The sequence below is a fragment of the Melanotaenia boesemani genome, chromosome 18 (genome assembly GCF_017639745.1).
Source record: "Melanotaenia boesemani isolate fMelBoe1 chromosome 18, fMelBoe1.pri, whole genome shotgun sequence".
In the NCBI taxonomy this organism is placed as follows: domain Eukaryota; kingdom Metazoa; phylum Chordata; class Actinopteri; order Atheriniformes; family Melanotaeniidae; genus Melanotaenia; species Melanotaenia boesemani.
In genome coordinates this window covers 19,943,730-19,965,788 of record NC_055699.1, presented here as the reverse complement: position 1 = coordinate 19,965,788, position 22,059 = coordinate 19,943,730, and the positions used below count along the sequence as shown (strand labels likewise).

The following is a 22,059-nucleotide window of genomic DNA, read 5'->3' as shown; positions in this document are numbered from 1 at the left end:
ACAACAGTGATCTCAAACACCAGTCCTCGGGGGCTACTGTGCTGCAGGTTTTAGATGTTTTTCTGATCAAACACACCTGATTCAAATTAAATGCACCCAACAGCTGCGGGATAGTGGCCATTGAGGCCCAAAGTTTGAGATCTCTGCACCACAATGATTTGCTTACCCTTTAACGACAAGATCTACCGCTGGAAAAAGTAAAATGTTCTGTTACTTTAATGGATTTTATTAACGCTTTGTGGAAATAAACCTGCCTGAGCCATCTTTACCTGGTTTGGGTATGTAATGCCAAAAATAAGTGTTTGTTGTCTCATTACTGTTTCAAATTTGACCATTTCACTACAGTTACTATACCATTAATAATCATCTCGCCCATGAATAAAAAAATAATTGATTCTTATTATTGATGTCAAAAGGAAAAGAAAAAAAGAAAAACAGAAAACAATATTTCTCTTGCTTTTTAGTTTGTGTGAACTTTGCAGGATTAAACCCACTAATGTGGTCAGGATGAACCATTCATCCACAAATATTGATAAAAGCTTCATATTTCTATAACTTTTAACAAGACTATCATCAACTTCAGTAGCTACTTACTAATATTCAAGCTGGTAAGACCCTCCATTTATCACGGCATATCATGAAAATGTGTTTTACATTATTTGGAACTGAAAATAATTGCAGTAAAACTTCCTACTAGCTTCGCAAGCTGAGGTGCTGCTGCAGCTCTTCCGCATATTTTAAAGTATTTGCATTTCTAAGGAATAATATGTCTATTTGTTGTAAAAGACTCTCAAGCCATTTAAAAAAATGTTTAAATGCTTTTTATATTCACAGTTAGACTCTGCTGGGTGCGGGCTCCAGCAAAGAATTAAACTTCAGGTGAAAGTCAATTGACAAAGACTCACCGCCTCATTGTGTCTGAGAACAGCGAGCGAGCACTTGGACTCTTCGGCGCTTGATTTTTACCAACTTTTTTTCCTTAAAACAATCCTAACATTTGAACTCTATAAAAGGACTTTTCAATCTTCTGTGCACCCTCCACCTGTGCGCGAAGTGACGCTGGAACCGGGAGCTCTCCTCCATTCTCCGGGAGCAACGCAGACAAGCCGGTTGCCTGCACGCCGAGTCTTCCGTGCCAGCGCCGCGCTAAGATGTCCCGTTTCAAAGCGGATTTATTCATCTTCAACAGGCTGCACGACTGGCCGTTTTTTGACGGGATGAAGCACTAAAAACCAAGGTGAGGTGGCCGATTTATTTTAATTTAATTCGTCTCCAAGTAGATAATGGAGCGCGCAAACTTTTAACGCTTCCTGCCACGCACGCCGAGTGGTCAAATTGTGCGTAGATTTAGGAAAAATAAAAAGATATATACTAATAATAATAATGAGGCTTTTTTTACGTTTAACTATGTGTGTCATCACCCTGTACGGCAATGCATTCTACCTTTCCTGTGCACCGATAGGTATACTAATAAAACATTTGGTATACGCAGAGGAAATCAGGCTGGAATGTTATTGTCTGTAGATTGTAGAGAAAAGCTGTTTAACGCGTTCCTTGAGCAAACGCGTGCATAAATCACTTGGGCACAGTGTGAGAAGGACACGTGGATGCGTTATGGGGCGCACAGGCTTAATTTCCATATCTAAATGAAACGAGTATGTCACGCTGTCGCGATTATCAAAAGAATAATCTCTGACGCGTAATTCCGTTTAAGACTGCCTTCATTTATTTCTTTTCTGATAATATCCTTGAAAAAAAATTGCACAGGAGACGGAGGGTGGGGTGGGGGATGCTCCTGGTCTTTAGAGACTGAACGAGGGACTTGGAGAGATTCAGTTATGTGGATGAGCTGTCAAAGCGCGCGCCAGGTGTCATGACCCGACTCTTCTCAGCATTTTTTTTGCTCTCACTGTGTGATAATCAGTGATTTGGGCGCATGGAAGCTCGTTTAAAGAGATGGAGAGAAAAAGATAATTCCACAAAGACGAAATTAAGACATTTATCCAATTTAACTCGAGAAAGTACACAAGAACGAGATTCCTGATGTTAAATGATGGTAGTCATGACATTCTCCTTATTTTATTGTCCAATTTTCGAACGACTGATTCTTTCTTTTACACTTTTCTGTCTTTAAACGACACATTTGTCAATCCATTAGTGTTATTAAAACAAACTTAAGGGATTTTAGAACATCTGGACTCCACTTAACATTTTTCTTTTAATATTACTGATATTAATTCGTTTTTTCCCCTTGGAGGCCACTAACCCGCCCATGTGTTGGGGATTTTTGACGCTAAAGGAGCTTCAACTCCTCCCTTCAGAGTTTGTCCCGAAAGAGGATGGAGCGTGTCTGCAGTGGGCTGGGTGGGTGGGTAGCTGGCGAAGTTGGACCTAAGCTGGAGGGGTGGAGTGGAAAGAGACCATAGGTGTGCATGCGTGTGTGTGTTTGAATGTGAGAGGTTGGGGGGAAACGAGCTGAGTGAGCGTCTCATCGCATAGAAGCTCGGAGCGCATTATCTTTCCCGTCATCTCCGTCTGGGCGGTTGGTGCTGCGCCGTGCCAGGGAGACTGTTAAGAGAAGATGCGTTGATGCGAGCGGATATTCTCAGCAGCCGAGACTAATTGGCGTGATTCATGTCCCCGTTGAGTGGCTGAGACCTATTCATAGCAGGGAAGGAGAGGAAAAGGGGAGTAAAGGAAATAGATCCGCACCCAGGAGTCTTTTGGAAATTATGGACTTCTGAACAGGACGAAAAAAGAGGATTGCACGCCTGCAGGTCAAAGTTTCTTTTTGCTGTTGTGGGTTTATTTTTCTTTCTTTGTTTCTTTTTTTTTCTTTCTTTCTTTTGCCGTGATGGAATGGCACACGGGGGAGAGAGGATGATGGACACATTGGCACCACAGCTCTTGTCCAAAAATCCTCCCGTTTCTAGCAGGCGCCGTGCTGAGCGAGCTCCTCAGGACGGTGATCAGTCATTGGTTTTGAAGAGGCAGGAAAATCCTGCTCTTTGATTGAAACGGGAGCGCAGGGGATGGTGCGCGCAGCTATTCCACAGAGACCAACGTGCGTGCTCATCACATTCCCGGTCAGAAGCAAGTCTTAAAGAGCTTCATTCCTTGAGTCATTTTCATTCCTCTTCTCTGAACTTGTTGAGTAGCTTTAAAAAACACAGCCGGGACAGGGGTGGAGTATACCCGGTCCAAGAGGGGCAACCAAGACATGTAAGTTTTCCCATTGTTGGTAAAGTTTGTGCTTCCACTCCTGGGTTAAAGTAGAAGTTTCTTGGCTTTGGGTTGGCTGCAGATAAAACAGCGTGTTGGCTTTATTTACCTTGTCTGCAAAATCTACTTGTGCAGCTTTAAAATAAAATATTCGGACTTGTTAACATGAAGAAATGAGGCTACCTCGAACGCATCCAAAAAGTCTTCCTGAGGTCGTTATTAGAGGCGCCCCCTTGTGGAAACGCTTTCTAAATCTCCTCCTACTGTAGCTATAAAGCCTAACTACATGTGTGAAATGCATCAGCCGATTGACCCGTGCCATTATACCAGCAGCAGGATGCAGTTAGATTTGTTTTGGCGCATGCTTTATGGAGCTTTCTATTCAGAAACCTGCTTGGTTTCAAGTCCAATGAGCTTGACCTCAGGCAGTCTGTAAAATCTGCATGATTTTACCTTGGCCTTGAACTGAATAATAAAACGATGCTTCTAGTGGTAACAAAAACAGGTTTGCTCCTGAGCTCAGGGTTAAGCCAAATACTAATTGAAAGATCAGTGTTCACATGTACAGAAAAACCAGATTATATGCACCATCGTAGAGCCAACATCTAGACTTGAAGTCCATCGTGGCATCTCCCAGTTTCAGTCACTGGAATTTCTTTTTGTGATTGGAGGTTGATCTATTTTTTTTTACTTGTGAAAAAACAGCCTGTTATCAAACCTTCACAACAATATTGTGAAATTTGGAGATCTGCCTACATTGATGTTTTCTCTTGGGACCAGAATGGATGTTTTGGAGCATTCAGACATGTCACTGAAGCTGCAGAAAAATGTGCCAGCAGCCTTTTAGGAAAAGTGTTTTTAATAATGCATAAAGTGTTCCTGTGTTGCATGAAGCATGCTTAGTGGCGAGGAGAGGGTGCCCTGTTTGCTGCTGAGCAGCCGACGCCTGGGGATGTTCAGTCGGGGTTGGAGGAGCAGCGGTTGAACGCTGAGACATACAGAGACCTGACATCCTGCAAGCTCACATGTGGCTTTTTAAGATCTGAATTCTAAATTTACTGTTTATCATGTCAGAGGTGAAAAACAAGCCAATTTTGCATCCTAATATTCCACCAACCTTTGAGCAGCACTTCACTGAATTCTCCTTGAATCAGCCCAACCTTCCTGACTCACAGCCACTTAACCAGCTGTCAAAGCTCCACACATTCGCTACCTGTCGTCATTATTAAAAGATCACAAGCCTGCCAATTGAAGGTGGCGTCCTTTTTCCGAGGTGGGGTGACAACCCGACTCAGAGACGAGCCCCAGGGATGCATTATAGGCATGCCTGGTGTTTTGTGGCGCCGCTGGCTGTCATGTTTGCAGGACCACAATCCTGCTCTCCGGATGTTTATTCATGAGGAGAGGAAGCAGTCCTATTGGCAGTTTGTTAACAGGAAAGATTAGGGATTCTGGAAAGGCAGGCAGAGAAATCTGAGGAGTGAATAGCAGACGAGAGGCCTTTTTTTTCTGAAGCCAGGCCAGATTCTATCTTTATCTATCTTTTATCTGTTTCTGACTGTCTGACCTCCCGTCTTCCTCCCTTTCTCTTTCCTGTACTCTTGCTTCTCTTTTACTCAGGCACTGGTTGGGAATATGAAACAGGTGGAGTCAGGAAAGATGAAAGCAGGAAGAGACAGGACAGGCGCAGGTTCAGATTTTGCCCTTGAAAGTGCATAAAATGTGTGAAATTAAAAATGAAAAGAGAGAAAGTAGTCTGAATTTGTAATTATTGCACCGTACACCAGCCTAAATGACTCCTTTAAATTTAAACTGAACTTTATGGCTCAATAATGTGACTCCCTGGAGAAGGTTTGAGAGAAATTAGGATGTGACATTTCAACGTGGTGCGTCCAGCGTGAGAAAAAATGGTGCTTTAGTTCACAGGGCTAAAAATGCAGTCTGGAGTGAGTCTAATGAGAAAACGCTGAGCCCACACAAAGCACTGCTCAAGAAAAAAAAAAATCAGATATAAATATGAGTAAAAAACAGGAAATGAACTTTAAATAAACAAAGAAGAGGGAGAGCCATGAAAAGAAAAACCCAAGGATGCGTTCCTTCATTATTTTCTTTGATGACATGTTTTACAAGCGAGTCCCACCGGTATCTGCAAGCCCCTCTTTTCTCCTGATTTGGATAAAACATGCAGTCATGCTCGAGTGGGCTCAGGGATGAAATAAAAGTGGACGCCAGGGGTTTCTCAAGTCTGGCTGCTGAGGTGAGCGGCGACCTCATTGGCCCCAGACAACCCCCTTCCCAGTTCCACCTGCTGTAAAAGATTCATGGGTTTAAATATAAAAACTTGCATGTTTCAGCACTGGGTTGCAGTCCTGGTCTGCAGTCTGTGCTTCAGAAGCATGAGTGTTTTTAAGTCAGAAACCTGCATAAATGCATCATATTTAGTACAAATTATTTTAAATCATAGCATACAGACTATTTGGGGGGTTTCTAATCCATGTTATTTCTGTCTTGTGTGGCATTTACTTTTTTCTCCACCCTTAAATCTCTGAAGTTGTTTTGTCTTCACATTCAGGATCTTGAAATGTTCTGTCTGTTCACCTCTGCAATCCAAATCTAAATGTACTTCATTTTCACACATGATGGAAGTATTTCTGTTTTTTTTTTTTATTTATTTTTTTTATCCTTCAACTTGCTTTTCTTCTATCATTTTGATAAAAGGTTGTTTTCTGTGTCATGGTGTCACAGCACTTTGTTCCACAATCCTGCTGCTTCCTTCTCGGATCTTTATATGCACTGCAGGTGGCCTCTCTGTTTCGAGGCTTGCCAGGGGTTCAGGCGTTGCTGTGAATCCTCTGAGGCTCTGCTCGCCAAGTCTTCTCTTGATTGTTGACAAGGAAACATACGCTGGAGACTCTTGACTTGATGTGCGGTTAGAAAGACATATTTTTTTTTTCGGCTCACGTGTGAGACCCGTGTTCTTTGGACTACCAACATGTTTTCAATTTATCCTTTTTAAAATGCACCCACCCGATGATTTTCACCAACCGACTAAGTCTTATTATCCTTTAGCTCTTAAATAATTCCAACTGAACAATTCATGACTGACATTAATGTAGTATCTATTATTTGATCACAAATGTGCAACTGTCTAATACTTTTTATGGATTACACACACATATATATATATATATATATATATTTTTGCCCCAAAATTCTTGTGGTTTATTACTTTGAAAATATATAAAAGGCATTTCTGTTCAAAAATAGCATCTTGTACCTTTATGGTTATTTTACTTCTATTCATGGTTTTATTTCCTCATGCTGGTGACTATGTGTGTAAAAGACTTAAGGTATCACTGATGTTTCTTCATATTGTAATGAAACTAAGAAATAGCAGCTCTGATTAATTAAAACATTCATAAATGTAAAAACAGAGAATGAGGCAGGAAAGGAGTCTGTCCAATTCTTAGGCGCTTCAAAGGGAATATTTAGTCTGAGCAGCTTTATTTTTTAATACACTAGTCTTCAGAAATTGTTCTCCAGGCTTCTTAAAGGACTTTCCAAAGTTCTTCTCTGGATGTTGGCTGCATTTGCTTCAGTAATGTTGAGGTCTGGGCTCTGGGGAAGATTCATCCCTCCATCAGACCTGTTGCCACTGATTTACAGTCCAGTTCTTGAGTCATGTGATACACCTCAGCCTTTTCTCCCTGTTTCTCTTCCTTAAGAATGGCTCTCCTTCCACAGAGACCATTTCTGACCAGGCTTCAGCCAGGTGTAGATTGATCAACACAGCATGCTGAGATAACTGTTACCGAATCACCTTGTTCGTGCTAAAAATCCTATTTTCTGCCTTACAAACTGTCTTATTGTTCATGTTTTTAAATGATAAAAAAAAAAAAAAAAAAAAAAAAAAAAAAGATGGGTCTTTGACGAGTTCCAAAACTCTACTCACAAAAAGTCTCCAAATTTCAGTGTTTAAGTATTAAACCACAACATGATTTTCTTCAACAAGCTGATTAACTGCAAAGAAAACCAAGACGATCTGAATCAACCTCTAAATGTTCTGGTTCAATGACCCGTTGTGTTTAAACCTCTTCATCATACTGTTCACATTTAGACATCATCAGACCAAAACACCAAACACATGACAAGTTATTGAGACATTGACATTTTTATGTGGTGGTATACTCACCACTGCTGTTAGCTTTTCTTTCAGTAAATACTTTTAGTTGAAGGAGTTACCGCAGCATGACTCTACTTTCATGATATCAGTGTAGCATCAATCAAATAAACTGTATAACTCACGAAGTAAACTGAGTAATGTTTGTGTTGACACAACTCAAGTTCATCCCTTTATGCTTTACTGACCTCTGGAAACTGTCAGGTGCAACAGTAGGACTGATAATGAGTAAAAAAGCAAAATTAAGTGAAACTTTGAGAGACCTTCCAAACGCTAGAAAACTATTGCTCAAGACAATTACAAAAGATTACAAGAAAGTCTGCCTCCTTGGGAACAAGCATAAAGAAACAAGGTGTTTGCACGAAACTGTGAATAACAGCTTTAAGAATGTTTAAATTGATGTATTTCAAGATGTACTCATTAAAAATGTAGATGAATATGTATAAATGACCAGGACAGCTGATGTACCTTATTAGCATTTTTGTGCACAATAATTGAAAGAAAGCCGATATTTTAAAGATTTAGTTTGTGCATCTGAGAGTCACCTTCCTTCACCTCCAACTACCTCCCGCTGTTCCTGAACGTGTTTATTACTCTGTGCTTACAATGCAATATAAATATATTCCTGTGCATGGAAGGATTTCATTTCCTGCAGCCTCGCCTCCTCTAATGTCCTCAGACCTTTATCGATGGCCTGCCCGAAAATCAACCTTTTTTCTTACTTAAAATGCACGTCCACACTTCATCCATCTGCTCTCCTTTTTCTCTCCTCCACCTCGTCTCCTCGGGGGCGATGGAGGAGGGAAAGGCTGCCGGGTCCAGGGTGGCGGAGAAGTAACAACCCTGCTTTTTTCTGATTGTATTGCTTGTTATCGAAGCACTTGCCACTGCTTGTTGTCTCATTACCCGCGACTTTACCCACAGGCTGCACTTTGAGCATGCATGCACACACTCAAGCACACTCCAACACACACACACACACATCCCGGCCATCTCCTTCGTCTCCTTCTTAACACGGTAATATTATGTCTCTTAATGGGAACAGGGAGCTCTGTGCCAAGAGTTCCTCTGGATAATTGGCTGCTTTCTCACCTGCTGACATCTCTGCCGTTGACATTCTTACATTTTACATTTAAGTCACTTCATTTCTTCTCTCCACCTTAACCTCTTCTTCCTGCCTCTGTCCTACAACTAACATTACTTGCACTTGCATTTTTCTTTCCTTTCTACAGATTCTACATTGTCGTTTTCGGCTAAATTCAATCCCACTTCGGATAATGGATGCTCATTCTCATTCATGTGATTCTTTTTCTCTTGCGCTTGAATAAATGCTGTGAAAGGTTTAAGGTATCTCACCTTTAACTTTCCCTGCACACCTTCTATTTTTCCATTAACATGATTAGATGTTTCCCCTCTAAGAGTGTTAGTATGCCAATGAGGTTCAGTCCCTGACCCGTGCTGCTCCCTAAGATCATGATTTCTATTCAGACAGGATGAAATGACTGAATGCCTTGGTGTGAGACATAGAAACAGCTGATATGTACTGCACTATTTTTGCTAGAAAGCACTGAATTTACACTTTGAGAGGAAAATAGGAATAGCCTCATTGCAACATGCCCATATGTACATGTGATAAAAATATAAATTCAGCTCTTTCTTGCTTTCTCACTCGTCATCAGCTCACATTAAGAGAAGGAAGTAATCGTTTCAGCCCTCATCAGGTCCCAGGTCATCTATTAGATGTGAATGAAATCCAGAATGTGTTTATATTTTGTCTTTCTCAGCTGCTTTTTATGCACCCTGATAGCTCTGATTACTTTTAAATCCCTAGTAGCTGATGCTACTGCCAGAATGAACTAATCCTGTGATAATTTGCACCATTTTAATATTTTTGCAATAGCACCAGTTACAGTGTGAACTCCTGAAGTCGAGGGCATACAAGCTGATTAAGTTGCCTGAAAATTTCCACACATCTGTCTCTGCTGACATCAGCTCTGATTTCCCATCTTTCGCTCTCAGTCAGGTTGATGTTTGATGGCAGAAAGCTTCCCATAACTCTTGCTTTGGCCTTGGCTACCTGCCTCGCTGCAGCTCACTGCTGCGATATCAACATGCTGGTTGCAGACAACCTCATTTAAAAGGTCAATTCTAAAACCAGATCTAAGAAGGTCAATGGGATAAGCAGCAGCAGTTAAAAAAAGTAATTTAACACAGATGTGTTTGAGCTGGCATTTCCAAAGCAAAATGTCTAGTTCAAGAGAGAAAAAAAAAGAAAAAAGCAAAAACAAGAGCACAACCCTCAGTGGTTTGGCAGTTATAAATGGAGATTTATCTCACATATACCGAGGGAAATAAATCACTGTGTGTGATTTACTGCTGTGGCTCCAACTGTGGGCCGATCCACCACTTAGACTGCTTTAACATTAAAGTGTTGTCACAACCTGGTTATAAAGGACGGTTTTAACCAAAATAAATAACTAAATAAATAAAAAAAAATAAAAAAAGAATGATTTTTTTTTCACTTTTTTGCTGATGAAAATCAAAGCCTTTGTAATTTGTCCTTCAGAGAGGATATACATTTTGTAATAATAATAATAATAATAATAATAATAGTGAACATAAAAGAATTATTATAATTTTATGAAATTATCATTTTAGAATTTATAATTTTCCCTTTGGAAATTAATAAATTATTCCCTCTTTTAATTTGGTGTTTTCTTCTATAATGGAATTTTATTTAAACCTGGTATTAAAATGAATAAAAATATTACCCCTTTAATCTGTTCTATGTATAAATAATATATTGATTTTCAAAAATACATAATTAAATGTATTTTATTAATCATTTTTTAATACTTCTGAGCTGCTGGTGTCATACCAGCAGCAGACACTCATGGAGGAATTCTGATAGCTAAGCTAGCAAAGCTAACAGCTACCCAGGGCTTCAGAAGAGAAAAGTGTCTGAAACAACTCAAACATCAAAAAATTCCATGGTGGTTCCATCAAAAATTATATTTAGTGATCCATACACCATGTGAATTCTCCTTCAAACACGTCTTTATTATGTTTCTATATTTTCTTAGCTGAAGATCATCTGTGTTTCAGCGCTGCCTGGACCATGTTAGATTGACAAAGTGTTACATGGTCACTGAAGTTGTTTTAGATGGTTAAAACAAACAGTAGTAGTTAATTTTGAATGAATGAATAAATGAATGTTGTCCACTGCAAGCAGAGCTAATTAAACATATTTCACACAACCCTACTTCACAAAAACACACCTAAAATGTCGCTTTACAATAGGCAACGTTAGCCTTCCTAGTCAGCTTCATTAACAACTTTTAAGCTGCAGCTTGGTAAATTTCATATGAAAAAAGTAACACATGCTAGTGTATATGCATATTTTTTGTGTCCATATCCTAAAGCTGCACTTTACAGATGAGGGCCGCAGCAAAAAAAAATATTAGGGCAGTTCAGTGTTTTGTCTATTTTACAGTGGTGAATCTGGGTTGTTTTTTTCTTTTTTCAGAAAGAGCAACAAATTATTAAACTGCATGTAAAAAGAACAAAACCTGTTAGAAAAATTATTAAAAAAATACAGGAACCTAAAATAAGATTTTTTAAAGTTATGAAGTTATCTGATAAAATCACCTTTCATCTGTGTGTTTGCTTGTATTTACATTAACAGCTTATGAGCAGCAGCTGCTGTGATTAGCAGATGGAAACAAGGAAAATATGATGATTTTGCCATTTTCATATTTCAACAAAAATGGGCACCATTTCTCAAACACATTAATTGTAAGTTGTTTCTTTTGAAAAAATATGGACCAGAAATGAAAAAGTTGCTTTAACGTCCATCCATCAAAATTAACAATCATACTGATTTACATTAACATGCTAATGAAATGTTAGCATGTTTGTGTTATTTCTGCTCTAATGAAAAAAACTAGCTGTTTTCTGCTGAGATGCTGTAGCTAACTATGTCCAGATGTTTTTTTTTTTCAGTTAAGAGAGAGTAAATTCAGTTTAACATGAAGAAACTTGTAAAAAAAAAAAAAAAAAGCTGTGAGAACAAACCTAAACTTCACCGTACCTCTACAAGAGGGGTTAAATTATGGAATTGCTGCAGTGAGGACATGAAAACATGTCAAACAAATTATATAATTAAAATATATTAAGGAGGCTCATTGAAAAGAATGTATATTGTGCATTATGGTTTATTACAGTTGGGGTATCATTACGGTGCATTATCGTTTGTGATTTGCTAAATATCCTGATGAAATGCTGTGAAAGTTTAATATGCAAGTTATTGTGGACAAAATGGTTAGAACAAAATAAATATTTCACTTCATCTTGTACCCTTTTCCAACGTTGAAAGCTTTTAAAGGAATATAAATATTCCTTTTTTTGATTGTAATTTTACTGTGAAATAAAATACAAATAAAAGCAATCTAATCTGCCACAATTATAACACAGTGGGTAAACATGTTGTGTGACACTGAATGTCTCTGCAACACATGATGTGCACTGAGAAAAAACATTTGTGTGGATTAAACAAAGAATTGGTGGAGATAATTTGCATGGAACATTTTTTTGAAATTGTTTTAATTTCAGCTCGAGTACAGTCTGCATACAACTGTATATCTGCAGGGTTGCCAGTTTGAAGAAATTATTTATAAGGGCTTATTAACACTAAATTATTCAATTTTTTTTATTAATTTAAATAGAATTCAGATTAGTGACTTTTTGAAAACTTCTGAAGAAAAAAAATAAATCTTTAGTTCTTCTTGACAAAATTCAAGTTCAACCTGGGGGACGTTTGTTCCAGACCAATTTCAGACCTCTGAAGCTCTACTGGACTCGGGTTTTCTGTGTTTTCTTGGTGGGATGCTTTAAGTCTTCATCTTGCTGTACAGCTAACCTTGAATCCAGCCTTAAATCCCGAGGCTTCAGAGAAAAGTTTGCTCTGTCCTGAATCCATCATTCCCTGCATCCTGACTGATCTCTCATACCATTCTCATAGAACCATGTTGCCACTACCATATTTGACTGTAGTCATTATAACGTGTTTCCTCTGAAAACAGTGATGGGAAATGTGCGCAAAGGAACCAGATCTTTAATTTATCAGATGAAAGACATTGTTATGGTGTCTTTTTTCACATCCCTGGCAGGCTGTCATGTGTATGTTTAGTGTCCAGCCTTTCAAACACTCTGATTGGTGGCGTGCTGCAGGTGACGGTTGTCTTTCTGTTTTGTTTCTCTAACTCAGATCTGTGCCTCAGTCTTATCACGCAGGTTTACAAATAATTCTTCCAATCTTTCTTGGTTTTAAGTATGACAAACACCATTAACTCTGAGACTTTGTGTCGAGAGGAATATGCCTTTATAACCATGCAGTGGTTGCAGAAGCATCTCAAAGACGTAAAAAAATAAATACTTCTGCTAAAGGGTAAATTCAGACTTTATTTTAATATATTAATAAAAAAAAAGGTCTGATAAACGTTTGGTCATCTCTGGGCATGAATGTATTGTATAGATGTGTTTGTGCATTATTTACCTTTCATTAATTGAGTGTTTTTCAGTGGTGGTGTGAAACACCTTGAGCAGCTTCTGTATGGAATCACACACAGATAAACTTAATTGGATCCTGTATTTCTTGTTATTGTGTCATGTAGAGATTAAAATATGCATTTGTTAAACACTGGATGGATAAGGCTGGATCATTGTAGATTGATACCACTGTGTGTGTTCATGGTATGAAAGCAGCAGGATCCAGTATACCCTGATGGTCTCGCTTACTGATTTTCTGTGTTTTGATGGACAACAAATACCAAGTTGGCACCTTTTTTTCGCACCCATCCTATTTTCTGTTCACACATCCACCTTTCCCCCCATGCAATGGGCCCAGCTAATGTTTTCTTAGTGTCGAGTTCTATTCCCATTAGGGAGGCTTACTCACCCTTCTTCTTCTTCTGTTTCTCTGCAGCCCCAGATCATCGTCCGGGACAAGGACCATGATTGACAGCCAGGCGAGCTGAGGAGACCTGCCACTCATCTTCCTATCAGCGTGTCAGAGGGCTATCTCATTCTCGCCTCCCCCCATCTTCCTCCTCCTTCCTCTTCCCTCCCTTAGTCCTCTCCTCTTATCTTCTCAATGGACCGGTAACCTCACCACCCCTCACAAATATCTACATCTCCAGAAACTTGTAAGAAAGCAGAAATAGAGAAATACATTACAACACTTCTTGGCTGAACCTTACTCCACCTGAAGGGAGTTTGACATGCCTCCTCACTCCATCTGAGTGGACGTAAGCTAAAGAAGAGCAATCCTGTATTTTTGCACCTTCAGAAGGAGACAAAGCTCCATTTAAAGGGGCTGAGAAAGGACCAGACATGCGTTTCCATTTTGTGCTGACGCTGCAGGCAGTTTGGACTTGTATTTGCCAGGCGGCCATGCAGCACTACCCTGCAGCTTGGGGCCACTATGATGTGTGCAAGTCCCAGCTTTACTCAGACGAGGGTTTAACCTGGGACTACATGGCGTGCCAACCGGAGGCAGCAGACATGACCCACTACCTGAAGGTTACCCTGGATCCCCCTAACATCACCTGTGGAGACCCTCCAGAGACATACTGTGCCCTGGTAAGTACACAAAAAGACACAAAAAAAAGTCAGTTTCCTTATCTGTTCCTTAGTTTTGTTTATCTTCTTGGCTCGTCCCGACCCCACAGCCATGACAGACACTCTCACAAGCCTGAGTGACTCAGATATGTTGTTGTGGCTGAAGAAATAGAAGTTTGTGCCCATTGACGTCATGCTCTGATGTTTAGAAAGCTGTCACTTTGTGTGAAGGGCAAACAGTCTGATGTGCAGTTGATGCTGCAGAAAACACCAGCGACTTACCAGTGAAGACATTTGGTTTTGTTTTAAATTAATTTATTAAACTTTGACGGTCACTGTGATATTTCAAAGACAAAATAAGGCCCAGAGCAGCTTTTCTCTTGAGCCGGTGTTTGTCTTTTAGTGGTGTTGGATGAGCAAGTGGCCTAAAAATCGAAGCAATTTCTGGGTGAAATAGTGCGCAGGTGGACTAAAAATACTACAACTTGTTTGAGAACTGAAGTGGAGCATTATTTTAAGAGCAAGTGCATGTGATGTTTTCGGTTTTTCTTACACTGATCAACACCTTTTATTTGGGCGGTGTGTGTTTATTTGGTTTTGTTTTCTATGTATAATGACGACCCATTTTACTTATCTTCATACCTCACTGGTCCCTATGGTCACATTGCATTATTCATACGTTCAGTTAAAATTTTTAACTGGATTCAGATGGTGAAGCCCATTTTTATTTGTCTGAGGTTTTAGTTTCCTGATAATCATGATGATCTTTTTTAAAATGTTACAGGTAGTTCATTGGGTACTATTGTGCCCTCAGCTGCAGAACTCCTGATAACTGCTCCATTAGCCTCTTTTGCTTTTGTTTGCTGTGTTTATTATCAGTCAGATTGGTTAATCTAATTTTAAAGAGATTTAATATATCAAGAGGATATATTTTTGGGGGAGGTTGTGTTTTGGGTACTTAGGATAAATCAGTGCCTTTATTTAAAATGGATAACAGTGTCAGTTTGAAGAAGTAGGCAAGAGTTCTGATAAAAGAGTTGGGCTAACGGCTGAGCTAAGCTAACATAACCAAAAAAGAGTAGAATAATGTAGAAAATTTTCTCCATTTAAAACAATTCAAACTTAAGAAAGTGTCACAATGTCAAAATACCATGCCATTGATGGCTGTTCACAATATTCTAATCTGCTGTGATACAAAATTCTATAGATCCAACCAGAAAACGTCAAGTATGAGACAGTAAAGGTAACAAAAAGCCTGGAAATGCCAGAAGGCATGCAATGATTTCAGCAACATTAACTTTCTTTTGTTAGAAAAGCAATGATACATGTTTAAAGTCACTATGAATCTATTCCCTCAAACCACTTGTCACCACCAACGTTTTAACATGTAACTGCTATAGAGGGTGAAATTTTTACCAAAGCATATTAGGTTAGGTAAATGAGACTGCATGTCTCAACGGGGACTAGCTCTATAAACAAAGGTTAAAAATTTGCCCTCTAATGGCTCCATTCCTACAAGCTGTTTGCTGAGCCCCCCAATTAGAAATCTGATTGGGGGGCTCAGCAAAACCTCTCTGGTTTTCAAAACTCGGTGCTCTGACTGCTGCTAAGACGCTGACTACCCATTATTACTTCACACATCCCTGCTTCAGCAGTACCAAAATATCGCTTTGACTATACCTGTCAGAACAGGACTTCTCCTTTAGTGCCATGACGTTTTAATAGGTTTATGAGTTATTGCTTATAAGGCACCTGTGTTCAGAGAAATCAACTCCAGCTGCAATTAGAAATTAGCTGTCACTGTCTTCTTTCAGTTTAACTTGTTTCAGTCACTGACTGTTACATCCTCATTTCACCAGTTTTCTTAAACTACTTGACTGTGTTTAGGAAAAGATGGTAAAACTTTCGGTCCTTTGATAAGGATTTGGAATCACATTAGTTAGAAACTGGTGTTAAAGATGTCCCTCCATGCTGATTTGTTACAGCAGGGAGTAAATTATTATTATAGATATGATGCTGTTAAAGATAATCTTATAAATCACAATTATATTCAGATAGATAGATAGATAGATAGATAGATAGATAGATAGATAGATAGATAGATAGATAGATAGATAGATAATAAAATATTAGTTTCATTCTTTTTCAAGGTTATCAACAATAACAGATGATAAATAATAAAATTCGTATTTTTTTGACAAATCCCATGATATCAGTTGTCATTTCAAGTGTTCTGATAGAAATATAGGTTTTTTTATTTGGTTAAACTTAGTTTCTTACATCCTTATAAGTGTGGTTCAGTATTGTAAAAAGTGTATTGTCATGCTATAAAACCCACACATAAACATGATTGAAATATAGTTGTTTTTCTTTTATGATGAGACACTTTTCCCTTGGTCTGTTAACTTGCTGCAGAATATTATGACGACTAAAAACTGATATTTTGTGTGATTATAATCTTGTAATATTAATTAGTCAGTTTGTCTAATTTTATCTGCTGTTTCTGCTAATTATATTGCAATCATGAAAACAAATTCCTGGAGGAGCTAAAAATAAAATGAGCACTAGATTCATATTAGGTCAAGTATTTAATTTGCAAATCGCTGTCTTCTTTATATCGGATCTTCTTCTCCTTGGATCTCACAGCTGGTCGCCTCCGATTAATGCTAAATGATGAATCCATTTTGGGCCTCTGTGTGTTACCAAGTCATCAAAGATTCTCTCAGAACAAATGCACTCTTCACCATCTTCAGGAGCTCTTTAGATAAATAGTGAAATGTTTCAGGAAAAGTTGCAACTTCAGGAGTATAAATAGACTGCCGCCATCAGCAGAAAGTCAGCTGAGAGGAGAGACGAGAGAACAGAGAGGGATTAACAAAACACACATGACAAAAACACAGCGAGAGAATGATCAGAGACGAGAGAAGGAGCACACATGAGGGAGAGGGAGACTCAGAGGACTCGGTGCAAAGCATATGATGACTGAAGAACTAATATCTCCAGTGTAGGGAGGGATGGAGGCTCTGAAATGTGAATAATTCAACATGTTTTGTAGCTAATGTGTTTTATTCATAGGACACATTATTCAGCACGACATCGCAGAGGCACTTCAGAAATATGCTGACTCCTGTGATCTGTTGACGTTAGGGTTGGCTGCAGTCTGGGAGGTCACTCTGAAGATGCAGTCACCTTCCATTTTCACTCTGTGTGACTTCAAAACCGCCAATTGATGGACGTTTGATGCATAAAATGTGTCATATTTGCCTTGTAGCAGCTGTGTTGTGGATAAACTGTTCGAATCCTGGATGAATAGCGGCCATCCGTGTCTGATTCTCCAGTGGTGGAATCCTATTTCAGGAAACACAGTTGAAACTGGGGTTATAATTGTTGTTGTCAGCCTTTTAACAGTCTGATGATCGCTTATTGGATTAGCAGGAGTTTGCACCGCGCTTCTGCCCTCACGTCTCCAACAGTCAATGTGATAGGAGAGCTTCAATTTAAACAGGCAGTGGTTCGCTTCGAAATAACCATTTCTTCTCCCCGTTGTGCTGTACTGATCACAAATCACACAAACATGAGGGAAACATGACCCCCGCCACTTACCACTGAGTCCAACTCTCTGCAATTGGTTTATTTTTATCCAGGCCGTAACATAGCTCCAAATCAACATCGAAACAATTATCATTGATATTTCAGCTACTCTGCCTGCCAGTGTGCTGCTGCAGTGCCAATAGTGGTTCGTATCATACGGCAGATCGTTGCAGATTCGGAGCAATTATCATTACTCTGCGTTATCGGAGAAATTCATCTTTCTGGTGATTGATTGTTGTGTTCACAGATGCGGGTGTGCTTTAAAGCCGAGTGTCTGCTTCCTGGAGTACCAAAGGTAACAGACACCAAAGAGCAGAGGGAGGCAGAGTGGGATGCAGCAGCTCGAGGGCATAGCGCTTATATGAGCATGGCTAGCTCAGGTTGCGGTCTTCATCCCAGGGTCACACAAAGGAAAACCACATCACACATGGCACACGCACACCTCTCTGCCTAGTAAAGACTTTTTATTCGCCTTCTAGCCCAGTGACCTTTTCAATAGCAATAAGCTGGCATTCTCTGAACTCGGGCACATGAATCTGCCATCATATGAGATTTCACTGTTCCCTCCAGTTAGACTCAGACTGGCCTTTAAAAACCTGGACAGCTCTCACAGCCACGACCAGCTGACAGCTGAGCTTGTGTGAGATGTAGGAATTAGTGTGTCACTGCCAAGGCATCTGTTTGTTTACTGGTTTGTGTGGAAAAATTTATATATGCTGGTTGAGGCACAGGTATGGAGTAAGGTAACTGTCAAAAAAGATGTCTTTGTATAAACGAGCATGCATGCATATTTATCTATTAAAATGTGTTCATTTTGTCTGATTTAAAAAGTTATAACTTCTAAAAGATTGCACATATGGAGTTGAATTTTACAGTTGTGGCTTATTCGTGATGAATGCTGACAATATTACTTTCAAAACTACATCACAAAATTCAAAGGTAAATTCAAGTGTGTATTCGTCTAAAGCCTGTTCAACTTCATTATTAAATCATTAAGACACAGAAAGAAATCAGGTAATACTAAACATTTCATGTATCTGTTTACAAGTTGGAAGTTTATTTAAATCATACTCTGAACTTCCTTCAATGTTAGTTTTGAGAATTGAACTAAAATATTACTGTTATCTTAAATGAGCAACCTAGACTAGTTTACTGCCCTGCATGGTTTGTATTTCCCTGTTGCAACGTACCTTATTCATATAAAAGGTCAACCCTAAAGCTGCCATGAAGTTCTGCAGATTCCTCTTCAGGACCTGTGACAAGGTGTTTTTGAAGCAGAGTAATGTGCTTATTACACATCTGAATGTTACCAAAGTTGTAGGAAGATCAGAGTATGATTTAAATGAATTACTCGAGTTGTATCTGCTTAACGTTAGCTGATTTTTTTTTCCATTTCTATCACTTTCTCAGTCTTCTCTGCTTTTTTAGCAGTCTAGGAACAGCATTGTGCCTGTCACTGTAAAAATTAATCATTAATAATCTGTATCTTATTATATAGACCTGAAAATATTATAAAGTTGACAGGTAAGTGACGTTATTCATCAAATGAATGGCTCGTTAACAGGCCTCTGCAGAACTGAATGACTTGCAGATGAGGGAATTCAGCCATTTGATTCAGATGTGTTGGAGCAGGGATACATCTAAAAGTTGCAGAATAGTAGAGCATGAGGACTTGGGCACCCCTGGTCTACTTCATAGATGACATCTGTGAGCCTCTAATGTAGCTGCGATAAAGAAACCGTGACTGTAAAACTGCACACTGCAACCAAATTCTCATAAATACACAAATTTTACTCATAATAAATGTAGATTTTTTTAAATGCGAGTATTAAGACAAATATGCATACATGTGCACTTGTACGTGCACAAGGCTTTTTTTTACATTTCTCTTACCCAACACATATGGCATTAAGCAGCTATGCTTGTGTGTGTGAAGCAGTTCTGGATTTGTATCTGTGCCATCGGTTGGCAGAAGTGCTGATAAATGCTGAAACCTGAGTCCTGGTAGGTTGGTGCATTTCATAGCCAATCAAATCTTAATAAGGATATAAAGGGTTTGTAAGGAAGTGGTGCATGTGGAAGCATGAAGCATCTTGTCATTCTTCAGATACAGTTTTAAATATATGTCACAATGATGGGATTGTTTTAGCTTATCCTTCTTTCACCTCAATAGTCATGCAGAAATGTTCTACAGTATATCATACAGTCATCACCAGAGTTCAGTAGAACTATTAAATGACTGTTTCTGCTTCAGGCCCAAAATTATGAAATTAAATGAAAAATACTTTATTTATCCCAGAGGGAAATTGCAAAATATCACCTTTATCACCTTTACTTAAGTGTTACATGATATATATCAGCTATAATAGAGGCTATTTTTTTCTTATTTTCTTTTTGCTCTGTGTAACTTAAATACTGACCTACTCGTTAAGTAAAAACTCACTAGTATCCCTCTGCATTGATAGGGGTTTTAGAATTCCGGAAAGGTAGAACTGTTTTGCAGTGACTCATATTGAATTCCAGTTAGACATTCATTGATGCAACAATAAACAACTAGAAAGTAAATATATGTATAGATTCACAAGCAGTGTTACAGCTCATATGACAGATAATGGATTAAAACAGTACAAAAATAAGAAAAACGTGAGGTAATTAGACGACTGCCTTCGGGTCTATTTCACTATGTAAACTGCCATTTAAGTCATGGCTTAAATTAGAAAAGTAAGTGAAACTATCTTAATTAATCTGACTTATAAAAACTTAATTTGATTTTGTCCAAGTTGTTGGAAAAGTGGAAGAAAATGCTCCTCAGTAATTATAATCGGGACACACCTTGATGCATCATCTCTAGCCTGTAAGATGAGCTTCACTGTGCTAATTTTTTAATGGGTTGCACCTGTGAAGGTGTGGATATTAGGCCTGCCTGGTGGGGAGGCATACACGGATTTCTACCAGCTTACAATGCTCATTTATTTTTCCCTTGATAAGGAATTTTTTGTCTTTTTTTTTTTTTTTTATTGTTAGCGATGTCTTGTAGAGTTTTTTTTAGAGTTTGGAGCTTTGTTTGGTTTATTTCTTTTACAAACAGTTTACAGCCCCCTTGATTAAATGAGTATTTCAGCTCTCTATAAGGTTTGGGACTTAACATGGCCAAGTACCAGAAACAACTGTGCAGATGCAACACATCCACTGGAGCATTTTCCCAGACAGATTAAGGTTAGTTCTAGATTTGAATGGCCTTTTGATGCAGTCTATAACAGAAATCTTCTTTCTCAGTCATAAAGTGAAATTGTTCTTATCTTTAAAAAAAGAAAAAAAAAAAAGTTTTACTGGACAAAAATCTGAGCTACTCCAGGATTAAACCTTACTGGATGCAGGTTTAACTTTGGGTGCAGTTCTAAAGCATATGTCTGGTGTTTTTGAAAAGTTGTTTTCTGTACCTTCCCAGATAGCAGACTTGTTTGGGTTGAATCCAGGCTATTTTTGGCACTTATAACTCACTTACAGCACCAGTAATTGTTCTGTGGACCAGATTCTTAGTTGCCAGCCTGGCCTGGATTCTGGCAAGTCTCCTGTGGGCCACATACGGTCCAGATGTCAGTTGTTGGCCTCAGCGTAGATTACAGTAAGCATTTGGGGGCCAGAAGTATAATATGGGAAGCCTGTCTGGGCATGGATTATGGCAACTTCCTTGTGCACCACATGTGGTTGTTATCTGGCTGAGTTTTGGCGGCTACACTCACATTTAGTCAACGCTGTAAGTCAAGGCCAAACTTGGGCCAAACAAAAATGTATTTGGGCCAAACATTTTGTGTTTTCTGTGTTACACTTCAGTTCAAACCACTTAGAAGCAGTAGTTCTCCTTCAAATCAACACGGATGCTCAGTTCTTGTGAACAGAACCAGTGGTCAGTGCCATCAGCTTAATATTTATCTTGTTTCAAGAACAAAGTCAGATCAACATATTTGATCACAGGGTAAAGTTTTTCTGCAGCCATTATTTCCCTCAAATTTCATTCTCCAGCTCCATGAAGACCAATTCCATGTTTTATAGGCAACCTCAGTTTTTCTAATTCAAATCAAAATTGTTTATTTTTATTTCAAGACTGAACAGCCCAGGTCTAAGCAATCTCTTTTTTATCTGACTTTCAGAAATCCATTTTTAAGTCTAGAACTAACTGTTCTAGATTAAGGCCTTTGTAAAGGATTGTTTGCACACTTACTTATGATGTTCATTGAGAGTCACAACTATATTTATGTACTGTCTACATGACAAAGATAATATTACCCTGAAGCACCAGACAGAGGCTGTTGTAAGCATGCAAGTCAGTGTTCCTGTCACCTATTATAGATTTACACTGTAGTATACAAATGTGACCTTTACCTAAAGCACATCCTGATTAGTAGTTTAAGTCAAAACGTTTTAACTCCCCATACATCCCCTATTAC

General features: G+C 38.8%; 1 protein-coding gene across 8 annotated transcripts in view; it reads left to right on the top strand.

Moving 5' to 3' along the window:
• Positions 1-1,016: 1,016 nt before the first annotated feature.
• The window catches only part of ntng1a (netrin g1a), a 138,880-nt gene continuing 117,837 nt past the window's right edge, over positions 1,017-22,059 (top strand). For 7 of the 8 annotated variants that reach the window (XM_041968686.1, XM_041968684.1, XM_041968690.1 and 4 more), the window contains exons 1-2: positions 2,422-3,222; positions 13,386-14,041. In XM_041968686.1, coding sequence (XP_041824620.1) covers positions 13,793-14,041 — 249 coding nt within the window. In that variant the 5' untranslated portion in view covers positions 2,422-3,222; positions 13,386-13,792. Of the gene's footprint in view, positions 1,238-2,421; positions 3,223-13,385; positions 14,042-22,059 lie in introns of those variants that run through there. The other variant, XM_041968685.1, reaches the window with a different exon arrangement.